The 18,123-nt window shown below is 37.3% G+C and overlaps 1 protein-coding gene and 1 non-coding gene across 3 annotated transcripts in view; one reads left to right on the top strand and one right to left on the bottom strand.

Moving 5' to 3' along the window:
* The first annotated feature begins 248 nt into the window (after nt 1–248).
* Nucleotides 249–320, top strand: Trnap-ugg (transfer RNA proline (anticodon UGG)). The gene has a single exon. It is a non-coding gene; the product is annotated as a tRNA-Pro (tRNA).
* An 8,490-nt stretch (nt 321–8,810) lies between these two features.
* The window catches only part of LOC126371153 (RNA/RNP complex-1-interacting phosphatase homolog), a 50,277-nt gene continuing 40,964 nt past the window's right edge, over nt 8,811–18,123 (bottom strand). Inside the window, exons 6-9 of one of the 2 annotated variants that reach the window (XM_050016386.1) lie at nt 16,657–16,697; nt 16,499–16,543; nt 9,671–9,778; nt 8,811–9,565 (exon numbers count right to left, since the gene is read on the bottom strand). In XM_050016386.1, coding sequence (XP_049872343.1) covers nt 9,159–9,565; nt 9,671–9,778; nt 16,499–16,543; nt 16,657–16,697 — 601 coding nt within the window. In that variant the 3' untranslated portion in view covers nt 8,811–9,158. The remainder of the gene's footprint in view (nt 9,566–9,670; nt 9,779–16,498; nt 16,544–16,656; nt 16,698–18,123) is intronic. The other variant, XM_050016387.1, reaches the window with a different exon arrangement.

Below are 18,123 nucleotides of genomic sequence, written 5' to 3'. Positions count from 1 at the left end.
GGGATTTCACCCCGATGGGAAGTAGGCATGAGTTTATGTATATACCTGATGTACCCACTTATTGATTACGTCATTGAGTTGAGAAAATGTTGAGTAAATAACTATTCATTTTAGAGGTTAAGTACAATACAAGTAACTCCTAAGTATTCATCAACAATAAAGGAATCGATATTTACACAAATGTCTAGCTCCGTTGAACAACCTTACAAAATTTCATAACTACTTTACTTTTCAGACTGAATGCAAGCGGCCCGTTGGTCTAGTGGTATGATACTCGCTTTGGGTGTGAGTGGTCCCGGGTTCAAATCCCGGACGGGCCCTTCTTTTAGGTCAGTTTATTTTACAAATTAGCTAAATAAGATCAGATTATTCAATTATGACTAAACTTAGTGTCCTATACAGTGTAGTTGTATGTAAGTTTATTATAATAATTATTGTACGTAAGTAGTGTATTGTCATTTGAATGCGGCGGAAACAAGAAAAGTATGTCAGGATCGAAGCAAATTGCATTCCATAGTCTCTGCTTACCCCGGTGGGAAATAGACGTGAGTTTATGTATGTATGTTTATTCATTTAATGATTAAATGTGCATTCTTGTACACGCTGCCCTCTTCTCGTCACAGGCTTACTAGAAGAAATTGTTGTTAGAAATAAGTTGTGTCTCTCTCTTCGTGTGGTCATATTGTGTTTTCTGTGTTGTCTCGTGTACAATAATTATTAAATAAATATAGATTATGTATTTTGGAGGAACATGAATCCAAAGTAGCTCATATTTTCATGCCTCTCCGACCAAAAACAGGTAATTCGTTAGATCAAACACAGGTAACAATATATAGGGGATAAGAAAAAACGGTTCTTTTCTAGCAACGTAAAGAAAGAGTAATGTTCCATTAATGAGCGAGAGAAAACATCAAAGAGCGATATATCGAGGTATAATTACCAATACGTTATACTTATCGTGGACACTCCGACAATATGAGAAATGCTTTATTTCACCCGCACCGTGGACAGTATTTACATGTCTATTAATGAGATTAGCTCAGGATTTAAAGTTTTAGGAAATAAAAGTACAGTGTTGCCGCTTTGAAAATACTCCAAAGAATGGAAGAATATTGACAAACAAATAACGAACGAACGAATATTGGTAACGAATGAGTGTTTTGTCGTATTGCTTATCCAAATAAATAAATAACGATCTGTTTTACATCAAGATTCAAGGTAATTATTTAATGTTAATTAATATTAACATACCTATACCAACGATCTGGTGAAGGTCGCGGGAAGCCGCTGGATGTGGGCAGCGCAGGACCGATCGTCGTGGAGATCCTTGGGGGAGGCCTATGCCCAGCAGGGGGCGTCGTACGGCTGATGATGATGGTAATGATACCTATACCTCAAAACAAACAGCCTATATACGTGCTACTGCTAGGCACAGGCCCTACTAGGTAATATAAAATCAGTACGTGAACTATAAAAAGATTTAAGTATAATGTCTATATTTACTTAAATCAGTAGGATTTTGCTTAATAAAACAGTATTTATGTAGGTACTAGGTAAGTTTATTAAATTAAACATCAAAACGATTAATTGGATATAGTAAGTCTACGGATAGATGCGTTAGTCAATAAAAATATCATATCAGATAATAAAAGTGAATGTGAACCGGAGAATAAAAAAAATATTCAATTATCAAACCGAATATGACAAATATCACCTGCCGTACCGAACACTCGCTGGTGTCGGTGTAGGACAAAAAGTAGAATTTAACGAGAGGATATCGCGGCGGTGGTGTAAAGTACAACTTTTTGTACACCTCTATGATCGGGCGATCAAACTTTAATAAATCGCTTCCTGTATCCTATCAATAATATACCACGGGTCGATAAAGTCCCCGGGGATGGAACTAATAGGTTTGTATGGTTATAAGAATGGGGTACACATATACTTATGTAGGATTTTAAAATTCCATGAAACGAATGTATACTTGAAGAAAGAGGTCTATGATCAATTTTGTTTTGTCTATGGCGATACTCTAGAATGCTCTATAGTGGTGTGCGGGTTTTACTTTTTCCCGAAATGGCGAAAGGAATATAATACATTCCTTAACAATATAATAAACTGTGTCGGAGCTCAATTGCCAAGCTTTTATTTCCATCCCACAACTTTCGGGGGCTCGTCCGGGATTTGAACCCGGGACCTCTATTGACTAATAAGGCCTATTATAACATCTATGAATATCTAACAAATAATAACCCTACATAATAGACAGGTATCCTTATTATTAACATTATGGTCACGTTTGTTTAAAATCCCATTGCATAAAATTTTGAATTTCATAATAAATAAATAATAAACAACTATTTGTATGCCTACTAACAAGCTGAATACAGAGATCAAATAATTTTATATAACATCTTTTTGTACACCTGCGTTCACAAATAAAGAATTTGATTTGATTTGTTAAAGTATTGGTTCACGAAAGATCTATTGCGAGCAAGGATTAACGATTTTTGACAAAATAATACATTTGTTAAGCAAAACCAATAAACCATTAGGTTTAGACCTCAGAACTGATATCTCATGAAGAGGAAGTTGGGAAGCGTAATACCACCATTGGGTCAAGAAGGACCATGGTTAACGAGGGAGAAAAGCTAGCAGCGTTACCTGTTTTGATGATGTGTTTACTGTCCAATTTGTTTGTTTAGGACATTGCAGGCTTGAATCACCTCATAGTAGGAGAGCTGGCAAGAATTTTTGGGTACGTATTTGAGGCAAGCTGAAAACTTGTCCTATTTCTCTCCTACTATATCCCAACACAGAACTGCAGACCTGCCTGGTGAGTAGTGGGGCTAAATCAACCCTTACATTTCTAAAAATATTATTTTTTTATTTTTTTCTGTGTTGGGGTATAAAAGGAGAGGTATAGGACAAGTTTTCAGCTTGCCTCAAATACCTACCCAAAAATTCTTGCCAGCTACAGGACTATGATTGTCTGAAAAAGTAATATGATTCCTTTGAGAAGGCTGGAAGAAATCTGTTTGTTTAGAGATAAGCTTGCCTGTACTATCTGTTTTCTTTGTATGTTTCTTGTGTCTGTTTTATTGTGTACAAACAAATAAATAATAAATAAGGCACGTTAAGCTGTTGGTCCCGGCTTCTAGCCATATCAACCACGCAGTACGCTCGCCGCTTGACTGAAGGGATACCTGTGCCCAGCAGTAGGTAGGATGTATATAAGCTGTTTATTTATTATGTACTCTATACAGTCATGGTTTTACACCACTAATATATACTATAATTATGTAGGACTTTATTACAAAGTGTGAAGCAGTACCCGTACTATAAAGATAAGCCAAAGCAAACAGAAGACTTCGCAATTAATTCATTTATTTATTAACAAGCAATTGCGGAATTCTCAGCTACTAGATTAAGTACTACTAGATGTATTAAAAAGGTGTAAAAGTTGGTTTATTGAATATTTTAGTATCGATGTCATAAACTCTGGTTATGTAGGGTCGAATATGGGTAGGATTTATACTGAGCGAACCAAGATAGGATGTAGACAACATACTTACCTACAAATTATTTGACGAGTTCTATTAGGTAAAGGGCATCAAGGGCGCGAGTTTATATTTGAGTTTATATACATATATACATTTTTTTAACTGCCTATATACGTCCCACTGCTGGGCACAGGCCTCCCCTCAATCAATGCGGGTTGGTGGATGTGTTTTTACGGCTAATAGCCGGGACCAACGGGTTAACGTGCCCTCCGAAGCACGGAATCATCTTACTTTTTCGGACAATCAGGTGATTTAAGCCTGCAAAGTCCTTACCAAACAAAGGACAGTCTCACAAAGTGATTTCGACAATGTCCCCATCGGGAATCGAACCCGGACCTCCAGATCGTGAGCCTAACGCTCTAACCACTAGACCACGGAGGCTATTATACATATATGAACTCACGCCTATTTCCCACCGGGGTAAGCAGAGACTATGGCATTCCATTTGCTTCGATCCTGACACATTTTCTCTTCCTTCAATCAATCGTTTCATACACGCACGACGGTTCAGAGTAGATCGTACTAAATCTTTTCTAAGGACATTTCCAATTTGGTCAAGGTACGTCCTCCTTCTAGGTCTTCCTATGCCAGCCTTACCACCAGTTAGTTTATATATAAGTATTGCATAACTTAAATAACAATATAATTTTGATATTAATCACTGTAAATACACAAAGTGATTTAACCTGTAATTCGGCTGATTATCACTTCGGGTTGGAAGGTCAGACAGACAGTGCCTTCTGTAAAAAAACCGGGCCTGGCAATTTTCAGGTTAGGTAAGCAGACCTTCTGAAAACGGGATACCGCTGGAGACGGCTAAATTGCAGATAAAAATCAAATAAATAATAAAATATCCTCATTATAAAAATATTAATGTTACTTTTAAGAAGTCAAAAACAAAAAAAAATACTTAAATTAGTTGAACGATCACATAGCCACCATTTATTTATATACTTTTTATTTATCCACATAAATAAACGAGACAGATAGTAAAAGCTATTACTTAATTAATTGTAAATGATAAATTTATCTATACAGTTAAATACATTATTCAGTTTATTGACAAACCTTCTAAAACGATGTAGTAGGCTATTAACTTTAAAACCGCTGCTTTTTATTGAAACTAACCGTTTACGCTCTGTAGTTTTCTTTTAGGCAGTTCTTTATTAAGAGCATACCACAGCATCACGCCTTTATCCCCAAAGGGGTAGGCAGAGTTGTATAAGATATACCTACACCACTCCTCACCAGCTGAGTTTAAGGGGCGAGCCTATTGTTAGTTATTTATTACTTTCAATTCGACTATTAGACAAATACTTAGTAATTCATGTAGGATGTTCAGTAGGCGCAATTTGGAATCCTATGATGTCTCTTAAACAGTTAGGAAAAAGGACAATGACCTTTACTTTCTTTATTTTAAAGTACAGTAGGTATACACCGCATACTTACTACTTAATGCCGAGCCGAGCCATGTTCATTCTATGACTTATAAGCATTCCATCAAATCCATCTCATTTAATGACCTCCGTGGTGCATTGGTTGAGAGTTGGACTCACGATCTGAGGTCCCAGGTTCGATTCCCGGTGCGGACTTATCACAAAAATAACCTTATGAACCCTAGTTTGGTTATGACATTACAGATCGTCACACAATTGTCCGATGACTCGTGTTGCGGAAGGCATCTGAAACCTAAGTGAGGTACTAGATAATTTAATGTACTCGTAGGTACCAAATAGTATCAAAAAGGTATTGAACTTTGATAGTTTCCAAACATAAAATATAGCACTTGGTCCAGGGGTTCTGACGCTAACCCGGGTTACCACTTCCTCATACAGCCACGTAGTCAACCGCTCAATAATATTCCTGACACCATGGTTGCTGAGGTTGGTAATCCACCTCACAACCCACACGATAGAAGAAAAGAATAAGATAGCTATCCTTCTCAGGAATTTGTATCAAATGGCTTCCGATACACGCCCTGCTCATCCTATTTGAAATCGCGGGCGTGAGCTTATGTATGTATCTACCTGTTACCTTGCTCTGCCCTAGAAATAGCACAGAAAGCTTAGTTACATCCTATAGCGCAACAAAAGCTTATAAAATATACCTATTTGCCCTCCAAATTGTGATATCCCTTGCAAGTAACCTACAATTACTATTAATTATCAGTAGAACAGTTACTTACCAATTAAGTTTGGTGAGTTGTAATTAATATATGGCCCAGTGTCACAAATCCCGGTATCGATGCCTGTCGGTCGGACCCTTTAATCGTGTTCAATTCGATGTTTATGTTATTATTCGTTGGTACCTTTAATCGATCGATTTTATTAATCGCTTTATTCGTCATAGAGTACGTAATGTAATTGAAGTAAGTCTGATAATTCTTTGCTCACCCACATAAGCATAGAATTATCAGACTTACTTTAAATGTGAGATCAATGCAGTACAATAATGATTTCAAACATAGGTAGTATTTTGAAAATTTATACTCTTTAAAATATTAATTCATCTACTTAGCTTCATCAAATACTTATTTGATGGGATGGCATTTCTAGAAACCGCCAAAAAGTGTAAGAACTCGTTATTATTTTTTACTATTTCATGCTATTTACACTTTGCGGGTTAAACAACTTATAAATTAATAAATTAACTTAAACACTCGTCTTGTCCTTCCATTCCCTCGCTGCACTTACGCCTGCCCAGGTGATCATATTTCCAAAGTAAATAGGTACTTACCTCCACAAGGCATTGTGAGCCTCACAGAGTCTGCAAGTGCGTAGTCATGAACATCCCAATTGCATTAGATATGAGCCTCTTATAAAATTACTTACTACCTCAGAAGCGGCCCGGAGGCCTCGGGCGCAGACAATATCGCTCCAGATTGAATTATCGATCCGATAATAGGATACCAAGAGAAATGTGCCTATATATTGTTCCATGTACTTTAATTACGAACATTGAAGAAATTGGACGCTGCATTCAAGTGAACGTTAGGTATATTTTTATTTACTGTCGTCTTATTGTGTTTATTAAATTAATTAATGTATAATACTGGCCTCGCCAATTATTAATTTGTTAAACTAAATTCTGCGTCTAAGCTATTCTATAGACACTAGTAGAACAATAAAGAGTAGGTTCGCACAACACTATCCAAATAAATATCTGTAAACTGTTGTGCCCTCAAGTATTTTATATGCAGTGAGCACAAGAAGAACATCAAAAAACTGAGAAAAACATAGTATATCAGATATCAATTTCACAGATCACGGATTATAACTGGATCTTCACGCGCCGAACCGATAACCATCAAAATGGCGCCGAAACTGTCACCAGAAAAAGAGCGCCTTAAAACGAAGCCAGTGTAAGTAATGGACATAAATTAAACAGTCATCCACGTCACTCAAGGATCTGATGATATACCGACGGAAGCCAGGTAGTTAAGATCCGAAACAAAAATATGAGATAACACAAGTTGAGATGTTAAAATTTTATTAGGAGGTAACAAAGTGGACCTAATTTACGTCCTTTCAAGACAGATAAGGAGCGGTCCTGCGTCTTTTGATGAATAGCGTCTGAAGATATCGTGAGAAGTCTTACGAGCAATGTCTGGACTCTTAATTAAATTCCACGTTGTTTAAAAACTCCGTAGGTATAGGTATATTAATATGCGACCATGAAAAATATGGAGTTTGCATCTACTTAGGTACATATAATACAGGAACATTTTACTTACCTATGAAGCATACATTGCAAAAGTGTGCCACAGAGAATAAACGACATTCCCAACAGCATCAGTACTGGGTACCGATACATAATAAATATTGGTTACAACTTTACAAGTAAATAACATGAAGCGAGCATAATCGCGCCCGCGGCGAACAATAGAGCAATAACGTGAACAACCGACGACTTGGGAAAGCTACTACGTACCTATCGGCAACAGATAAATCAAATGCCACCAGTCTTGTAGCATACCCCGGAAACACAAGCGAATAACTAGCAACCAAACACTCCGATATAACTCTGCACTGTTATATAAACTCTAGGGTTAGAACTAGAACACTACACTGCGTACAATTTATCTGTCCCATCTTCATAGTAATGATTTATTTGTAGAAAACCGCGTTAGTTATCTAAATTTTCTGGCAATTGGTCGACAAAAACTCCTAACTTATAGAACGTGACCAGAATTTTATTTCGCAAAAAATTGAATATTTAACAGCCACCTATTAAAACGAACGACGTTGAAGATTCTGGAATTTTTCGGTTATCTCTTAAAAATAGCGGAATCATAAAAGCCATGTGACTTTAAAAATAAGTCATTTAATTTAACAAACAAAAAGGTAATAATAGTTGTCAGCACGTGCACTTTATTTTTAGAGATATCATACAAACAGTAGTAAAACCGTACAATTATCCGAAATTAAGTAGCCCGGATTTTTCCACGGGTGATTTCATAAACATAATCTGAAGAGCATCAGCGCAGGTGGGGTCGCCATAATCCACCTTACTGCATTATGACAGTTACGCTGCGATAAGCATTAAGAAGATATAATCATCAAAACAATTGTTTAGTTTATATTTGATTTCCCGTTCGCCATTTGAGATTTATGTTAAAAGACGTCACCCTTAATTATAGCAAGACCTCTAAAAATGCTTAGGAAGGATGAAACATCTGAATACTATATACGTTACATCTGAAGGAAATACATACAATCGTAAGTATACGATATGTATTTTCGTTTTGCTTTGTGCACTAGAAGAAAACAAACTTCAGATTTCTCCTGTTTACGTTTCCTCTAACAACGTCCTTCAGACTACCAGGATGCGTCATGGGAGCAACTTGTCATAGGCGCTCGATCTCCGTATTTGATACCATCAGGCACGCGTTCTGACCCGAACTACGTGAGTCCACAAATTTCACCATAATTAGACTTGTTCTCATGCCACTCAGCTGACAGCGGCATGGAAAGATTCGATAAAAGTGAAAAAATTCATGCTACGTAGAAATGTAATGATTCGCTGATATCATGTAGGCAGCATGCAGGTATGAAGCTAGAGTAGTATAAATTACTAGATGTTTAGGTGAGGATACTACGAAAATTCATGCAGCTTTCATACCGCGTGTAATGGTATATTATCTAATGTTGTACCATCCTTATACCGCGTAGGTATTATTAAGTAGGATGTGAAAACAATGTCTTAACTGTTAATGGGTTTTGGTGAGTTACAAATAAATATAATGAATGCACCCGAATATTGTTTAATTCATATAAAATACAACAGGTTCATACGAGAAATAATTATGTAAAAGATAATTTGTATAAATATGAATTACTTACCCATTCATTTCATTACTTGTTCCAGAAATTAACTATTATAAAACATTGCGTTGAGTATTTGATAGTACAAGTTTGGTTTATTAAAACTATTACCACATTTGGTCATTGCCTAATTGTGAATAACTTATTGATATTAAAATACTTGTAAGTAAAAAATATAATTTCATGAGCCTAAAATACTTCCACAGAATTTACAACACACGGGAAAAATTTCATATAAAATAAAAATCATTGTTGCTAGAGTAAATTTTCGTTAATAGTCGTACTTAAAGTTATATGAACTTTCGGAGTCAGTTTTCTTTCTTCTCCAACTGCCGCTGGTTTCCGCTCGCCTGGATCCACGGCTGTCTTCTTGACTCCTCCAATTTCTACTACTACTACTACCTGTTTGAGCTTCACTTCTCCAGTTTCCTCTGTTCTCCTCACTTCTCCAATTTCTGTTATCAATGTCCTTTTTTCTCCTGCGAGTCTTATCGTTGGTATTTCGGTCATCTTTTTCATGTCTATTATCCTCATCTTCGTTGTCTTTGTCTCCGTCTTCTAAGGACTTGATATTTGTACCTTTTCTGAAATTCAAATCTGGAGGAGGCGGTTTCTCACCTAATATATCTGCTACGTAATTCTCTCTCTCAATTTGATATCCTCGAGCTTTTTCGAATCCTGCGTAAAAACAAGTTCTATATTATATATTGATAATGATAATTATCTAAATACAGTGCGTGATGTGACAAAAATGAATATTAATTTCTTAAATAAATTACTTACGTTTGATGGCCAGTTGACCAGGTATATTGAGACGATCGCGCATATAGCGACAAACCATGTAGCCTGTTCTGTTCAGGCCGTGAGTGCAATGGACGCCGACGAGAAATTCTGTAAATATAAAATAATATATAGTCTTGCACTTATAAGTTTTTGGTTTCAAAATCATATTTTCCGGTTTATTACTTAAGCGATTGCCTGTCTGCCCTTCAAACCCGCGAAGGGAAAATCAACCCATTACAGGTTAGGTCACATATCTTCTGGAATGCATTTCTCGGGAATGTGGGGTTCCCTCACTCACAAAGTTTTCCTTTACCGCTGGGCTCGTGATAATCATATTATATAATTCAAACATGAATTCGAAAATCGTTGGTTTAGGCCCGTGCTGGATACGAACCTGCGACTTCACAATAAGACTTAAGCGTTCTTCTAACTGGGCTACCACGGTTCCAAAGGAAGACTTTTTGCTTCTAAAATATAAGACTTTAAAGGTAGCGAGTGTTTGCATTATTTATTATAATTCTATACAAAACACATTTCTATTTCAACATAAATTACTTCATTCGTATTTCCATTATTTGTAAAACTCTAAATTTTTATAAGCGGAATAGGTATCTAGCACAAAAATTCGAAGCAAAATTCCTTACAGAAAAGGAGAACGATAAAAGTCTAATCGAATTACAAGACAAAGAGCGTTACAATCGATCGACCGCACTAAAGCGAACCGCGGGAAAATAAACGAAAACCTCATGTTTGCGTCTTCAAAATCGCACCGCAAACATCGGCCGGGGTCAACGACCTCCCCGCACCCTTACTAGCGGGGCTGCGAGAGGCGGGGTAGGAAGTCGTGGCCGTGGTTTGACACTTCCTCAGGAAGACCTTTGAAGTAGCACGAAAGATACTTGCATTGCATAAAGGGGTAGTACGTCCTTTGTGCTTTTTTAAACATTTATCGTTTAGGGTTGGTATTACGTAACCGATAACTGAGATAGAGGTTACAAAAATATTAGGTACTCAACGAATGGACTAAATGGTGTATTTTAAAATTTTTTGTACCTACATACAAGTTCGTACAACCCGGCGAGGCTACGAGTAAAAACAAGTAATTAACAGATGTCTAATAGGCACTTGAATTACGGCACCAGTGAGCACGAGACAAAAATGGAGCAAAAATAAAAATTGTCGATGCGAACATTTCCCACGGAGCCAAGAGGTAATGCATTTGAGGCAGCATGCATATGCATGCCAACTCAACTCGCGACGGACAAAAAAACCCAGTACAACAATCCATCAAGAGGCTTTGCCTGCAACTTAATTAACGTACGAGTCCGTTTTCAATTACACAAACAAACAATCCTGATAATTGCACTCCCTTGACACTGACGTATGTTAATTTCAGTTCTTTTTGAACATGTAAGGAATCTATTATTGTCGACTCTGTGTTTACCGAGCTCTGAAAGCCTTATCTTGGCTAATGGGTGCAGGTAAATATTGTGTCGGCTACAGTTGTTTACCGATTCGACATTGACTGAGCCATGTAGATGCACACGGTAACCGAATCACAAACAAATTATTATAATACAATGAGCCAATACATGTTACCACTTGCAAGTCACTTAGCATAGAAAGCGTGGTGCATTCCCGATGTAACTCGTAATAAACTCGATTGAAAATAAACATAACACTGGTAACTCAACGGACTGGCCCGAACAAACAGACAAAAGGTATCAAAAGGGGGCGTTTCCTATCATAACAATGATATTTGTGATGTATCTCATTATTGCGTAATACAAGGTCCCAACCATAGACGCACCAAAATTCAGAGCGGGCGCCACAAAAAAAAAAAAGAACGATAAAACCTTTGACAACATAAAGAACAACGAATTAACGCTAAAATGTTTCTATATACAAAAGTTGTTAGATCCATGTATATAACTGCTATTAGCTAGTTTGACGTCAATGCTACACCCGGCGGACACGGAAATTCCTATAGAAAAATTGTAAACAAGCTACTAAAACTCTTTTAATAAAACTTAAAAAATTTGAAATCAAAAACTACATCTAGTGTGTTAAATATGTGCGTCAGGCGAAATGGTTATGGCGCACCGTCGCAGTCGGGAAGGTGTGTGCATCGCCTCGCGGATCGATCGTCGACAATCGATGCATTGTCGACTCGCTTCGGGACCGATACGAGGTTCGCCTACGCGCGGCCTGCTTGCATCGTAATCGGCTTATTAGGATTTTACCACACGCATTCGTGAGACGATGTCTCAACATCATCTTTTGTCAGAATCGATTATGGCATTAACAATATCTTAGAAAATAAGAATTTTCCAAAGAACGAATTTCGTCATGGTTTTTCCAAATAAAAGTTAGTATAAAACATAAACAAAATAGATTCAATTTGTTTCTTTCCGCAACTGCACCTCTTTCTAAAGAAGTTGTAGATTAGGTAAAGATTAGATATTCAATATAATAAGTATTTCTGCATGAAACTTACAAATAAATCAAAAACAATCACTGCTAAGGAGCTGTTAAAATCTCTAACAAAAATATTAGTAAGTTGCAGACAAAGTAATACAACATTGTAATGCAAATAAGAAGTATACGACGTCAAACTCGATATTACACAAAGGTTAGAAAATTTAAATTTGTTAGAAAACAAAAGGTTATTAAATTACAAACTATAAACTTATGAGAATTATTATTGGACATAAGCATATTATGTCGTTTTAAAATAAAAGGGACGGACATTAATGTTAACACCTTTAAAGTATACATTCATGTGACATGTAAAACCAAGAGGTTTACAAGCAATAACAACTTGACTAGACAAGAGAAAAGACAATTTATAGTCATCTGAAACAAAGCTCAAAGGCTATCATTCAAAAAGCAGACACAGACCGAATCTCGGCAACATTTATCTCTGCAAGTAGCTAAAATGCAACTTAGTCCGATGCTATTTTGAACTCGCCAGCGATATATTCAGCACTGATATCAAAGTTACAGAAAGTTTTAGAGAGTTCGCGTAGATGTGACGCAGCTCAATACTTCAAAAGTATAAACTATTTTGCACAGTATTTTTGCTTGAAATGTTGAAAACTTTAAGTGAAACTTGTGGACTTTTAAATAAAATAATGCAATGAGTAAGCTATCTAAATCCCAATAATAGTAAATCAACACCAAAATTAATTAATAACTGACAAATAAGAGGAACGTCATCGATTATCAGATCTCGATATGGCATCAGTGGCAACTAGCAAGTCATCTGTCCATAACGGGAATCTAATTCATCTATCAACCGAACTGTGCAATAGTTTGACATATTCCGCGTGCCGCCGTCAAAATGACTCCACATCAAACATTAATAATCAATAAGCCATAATACTTTAGTAACCGTAATAACTTATGAAAATTGTACGATATGAATATTTAAATAGAAAATTGATTACTAATATGAGAAATCGAATCACGATTAAACGATTCATAGAATAACATAGAAAGCGCAAAAGAAAAAATTGATTAAACAATGAATTAGAAAAACATCAATTAAACGTACAATATTGCGGTTATATGCGGTTTTGAAACCTAGATAAACGAGCAGGAAATAACAACAAAATGATTCAAACACTGACATCGTATACAAGGAGTAACCAGTAAGATAAGTCCCGTTTTGCGCATAAATACATCGGCTTCATAAAGACCACCGCGGTGGTACAAACGGTAGCAAGTGTAGTGGCAGAGTGACTCCCCCGCGCATGCGGTATCGCGATATCGTGTAAATCGGGACACCAGCGCGATTCGCGTCCGATACCGCGTGAAATATGGATATCGTCGCATTACCGCCGCCGCGAATACGCCCGCCTCACTGCTAACAACCGCCAACTGACACCGCACTTGTTATTTGAACACATTTTTATTCGGAATATAATAAAAAAGTACCTACGTGGGTACAGAATCGGACTTACAATTCAGCGAAGAACAATATTATAATTGAATTGTAGGAAGAACTTGACCCGACGTCTATAAACTTACGAATCGGTCAAATGCTAACAGTTTAAAACACATAAAATGATATAGAATAATTAATGGTCACAGCAATTGGTTTAATTACACTTCTCATCAAAAAAATCGAAACACTTCCGTTTTCATTGTTTCTGTCCGAATTTAACACAAAAAAGAATTCATACGATGAAAAAAAATACATAAATGTATAGCTGGCAGTTTGGCCATTACAGTAATAAGCGAAAATTCTAAATTCAAAATTAGAATTTCATTTGTTTATCTTATAAACGAAATGAATCACTGTTTTGAGACAAATGTGTGTTTAGGGTTGGAGTACATTTAGCGTTTAAAAACTAAAAATTGGCGCCTATCCTTAAACTTTTTGTTTTTTATTTCAATACTGTGACTTTGGGACGTCTGAAAAAAGGTTTTTTTTCTAAAACGTATGGATACTTCGCCCACAGAAGCCGCCCAAGTTGTGGCATTGCTGGATTCTGGCCTTAGTCAACGTGTTGTGGCTGCAAGACTGCATCTAAGCCTGTCATCTGTTCATAGAGTCTATAAACGTTATCGGGAGACTGGTTTGTTCACGCGCCGTTCAGGATCTGGCAGGAATCGGGTCACTTCTGAGCGAGATGATCGATTTATTGTAACAACTTCTTTAAGAAATTGACGCCTTAACGCTTTTCAACTGCAGCAGCGGCTTCGTGTTGTACGAAGGGTGGCTGTAAGTGACTCTACAATTAGAAGAAGGTTGAAGGATCGTGGACTGGTACCGCATAAGCCAGCAAATGGGCCGAAATTAACTGCAGACCATCGAAGAGCGCGCCTTAACTTTGCACGTGAGCACCTAAATTGGTCATACCTACAGAACCGCCACCATATCTGACCTTTTCTTCAATGCAGCATTGTGCATAGCGTTCTCCGTCTCTTCTGTAGACCTTGTTCCTTCCGTCGTTACCATACAGCATAATTTTACACTCATCAGAAAAGAGAACTTTGCTCCACTGTAGGTATGACCAATTTAGGTGCTCACGTGCAAAGTTAAGGCGCGCTCTTCGATGGTCTGCAGTTAATTTCGGCCCATTTGCTGGCTTATGCGGTACCAGTCCACGATCCTTCAACCTTCTTCTAATTGTAGAGTCACTTACAGCCACCCTTCGTACAACACGAAGCCGCTGCTGCAGTTGAAAAGCGTTAAGGCGTCGATTTCTTAAAGAAGTTGTTACAATAAATCGATCATCTCGCTCAGAAGTGACCCGATTCCTGCCAGATCCTGAACGGCGCGTGAACAAACCAGTCTCCCGATAACGTTTATAGACTCTATGAACAGATGACAGGCTTAGATGCAGTCTTGCAGCCACAACACGCTGACTAAGGCCAGAATCCAGCAATGCCACAACTTGGGCGGCTTCTGTGGGCGAAGTATCCATACGTTTTAGAAAAAAAACCTTTTTTCAGACGTCCCAAAGTCACAGTATTGAAATAAAAAACAAAAAGTTTAAGGATAGGCGCCAATTTTTAGTTTTTAAACGCTAAATGTACTCCAACCCTAAACACACATTTGTCTCAAAACAGTGATTCATTTCGTTTATAAGATAAACAAATGAAATTCTAATTTTGAATTTAGAATTTTCGCTTATTACTGTAATAGCCAAACTGCCAGCTATACATTTATGTATTTTTTTTCATCGTATGAATTCTTTTTTGTGTTAAATTCTGACAGAAACAATGAAAACGGAAGTGTTTCGATTTTTTTGATGAGAAGTGTATTTAAACCACCAAGATCGGACTATATCCAAGGAATCTGGCTAGCGCCATAACAAACCAGTCGCGTATAATATACATCTCACTCAATCTACTTAGCGACACCGATAACCGGCCATTACCAATGAAAACGCCGACAGACACTAACATGCTTAGTTGCTTACAATTAATTGAAACTACCCACGTAATCTAATAAAAGCTAGTTTTGGTGATCAAGACAAACAAGGGCGCCCATTCGTAATTAGAACTTAATGAACATTCGGAATATTGAGTTCGGCACCGTGAGAAGTTCGACGATAACTACGATTTGTGTCACTGTAATTAAAAGTGTAGCTGCCGATAAACTCGGACATGCGGACCGAACCTACTAGTTTTGACTGCCATGAGTTATTGACAAACCAACCCAGGCAGACCTCCTGCGCCGCCCGCCGCGCGACCAGCACACGCACAAACCTATGCAGCCAAAGGATAGATTACGGGTCTCTAATAACTGAACACGTTTCACATTCCTCGTTAATATCGAAGCAGTCTTTAATTGAAATCGTATGTAGTGTCCAGTGTCATTGATAAGGCCATTAAACCATTTCGTTGACGTTTTGACGCAAGAGGCCAGCAGACCTGCAAATTGAGACAATGAAATCGAAATCAGACCTGTCCCTTATGGTCGGGAATTGATTCTGTTGCATTAATTTACATTCAGTTGCATAACCCACCTATGTTCGAATTTTATAGCTACGCACGAGACATAAGGCCATATTTTCTTAGAAGTCGCACACAATGAAATAACGATTTGTGACTATAAAGACTTCGTTCAACGACACTCTTTATGGTCGACTCGTAAAGTAATACAATTAGGCAATCGCTATGCATTAACACCTCACCGTAACCTCTTCACCCACGCAAATCAGCTCTAACACTTCCAAAGGCTCGTGAATTTAACCTACATGCACGTTTACAGTGCCCGCACTCATCTCAAACCACACATACACGAATTTCTAACCGTACATCCAATTGTAGAAACTTGGTGTTTAGATTACGAAGTGTATTGGCTGATCTCACCTGTGGTCGACAAACCGAGGCGGGCTCTCTTTACTTGTACGGCCACTGAAGAGGAAACCGCAACAACAATATAAGTCCGCATACAAGTGCCGTCATTAGCCACGGCCCAAAAGTAATCAAGTGCGTTAACACATTGTGCAAACGAAAATTTGACTCACCGCAATCTTTTCCCAGGAACTCGTCAACGGTGTCCATAAATCTGGAAGCAAACAAAGCAAATGAATACAACCGCGCCGTTTGCACGAGCCGACATGGAATTGTCGACCTGATAATTATTCCAGCATCTAGATTAGACTCTATGTTCCAAATCTCTACACATTCGGTTCCGGCTACGATAACAATTAGGTATGTCAAAATTTAGTACTTTCCAGAACTTTATAAACATGTACTTCCTAATACTATAAACTAAATCTATACAAACTTAGCGGCGATGTAAATTGATACACCGCTACAGTTATTCCACTATAAAATATTTAATTGAATTTCCCAAAAACACAAAATTCACGGCATCCGTCTCGACCGAAATGAAATATTATCATATATCGATCACAGCGTGTCGCCATACTTTAATCGATTTTTTACACCTAAAACCGCATGATCTGTGGGCGTCTTGGAATTACGAGGCGTTTCTATCGACAGGCGGGCTGCATTCTGCCAATGCGGTGAAATATGTTTGTTTTCATCATAACGAATGCTATTTAATATTTGCTAAGAGGGCGCCGACATCCCCAACACCGCATTATTGGAATGTTTTCTAAAATAACTTACGGGGGTGGTCTAACGACTCAGATTGTTCTGTCATAAAGTTCTCCCTGTCTAAAAATAAAGGGCCGTGAAAACACGATGACATCATGAAGCCGTTATGAAAATTCTCTGAAGGTAAAATACGAGGGATGCAATGATTAAGTCTTGTCATGTAAAATTGTAGCAGTTTGAAATACTTTGCTAAGCTCCATCATTTTCCAGCCATGGGAGTTTCCCCTCAGGCGGCGTCTTACATTACGGAGTCTGCCTCGACCAGTTGCAACTTAAACAAATTTACAATTCAGCCTATCATCGACATTACCATGTAAAACGGTCCAAATGAGCACTTAACTTAAAAAAGCATTTCTTGTAAATTTATTCGAAACTGATAACTGTTTGAGAAACATTATTATTACAAACAGTGGCCGATTACAATAACATTTTATTATTATTGATGTTAATAAACTACGCTAAAACTATTTGGATAATGGCTATTTTTTAACTATAGACAGATTTTAAATTAAACCTATATAATAATATTCGTGCTCAAAAACATCACAGCAAACAATTCCGAAGAATTTTGATATTTTTACTCTAATAACGTTTACAAAACGAAACTATCCGCGACCTGTGGCGCCATAGAGCAAACACTTTAATTATGCATAAAGTCACGATTTAACAAATTCAAAGAATATTCTCATCGAGGTTGTTTCTTACGTACAGTAATAATTTGATGCGAGTCACAGTATCCCAGGTTAGGAATTTCCAATGATTAAGAGGTTAACAACGACATTGAAGTCACAAGATACTTACATAGCCTTCACTTCAAGGAAGTGACAATGACAAGAATCATAAATGACGCTTTTATATTTCTAGAAACT

This window comes from Pectinophora gossypiella, chromosome 12, assembly GCF_024362695.1.
Source record: "Pectinophora gossypiella chromosome 12, ilPecGoss1.1, whole genome shotgun sequence".
In the NCBI taxonomy this organism is placed as follows: domain Eukaryota; kingdom Metazoa; phylum Arthropoda; class Insecta; order Lepidoptera; family Gelechiidae; genus Pectinophora; species Pectinophora gossypiella.
The sequence above is the reverse complement of the archived record's forward strand: the minus strand, read 5'-3'. Positions and strand labels throughout refer to the sequence as shown.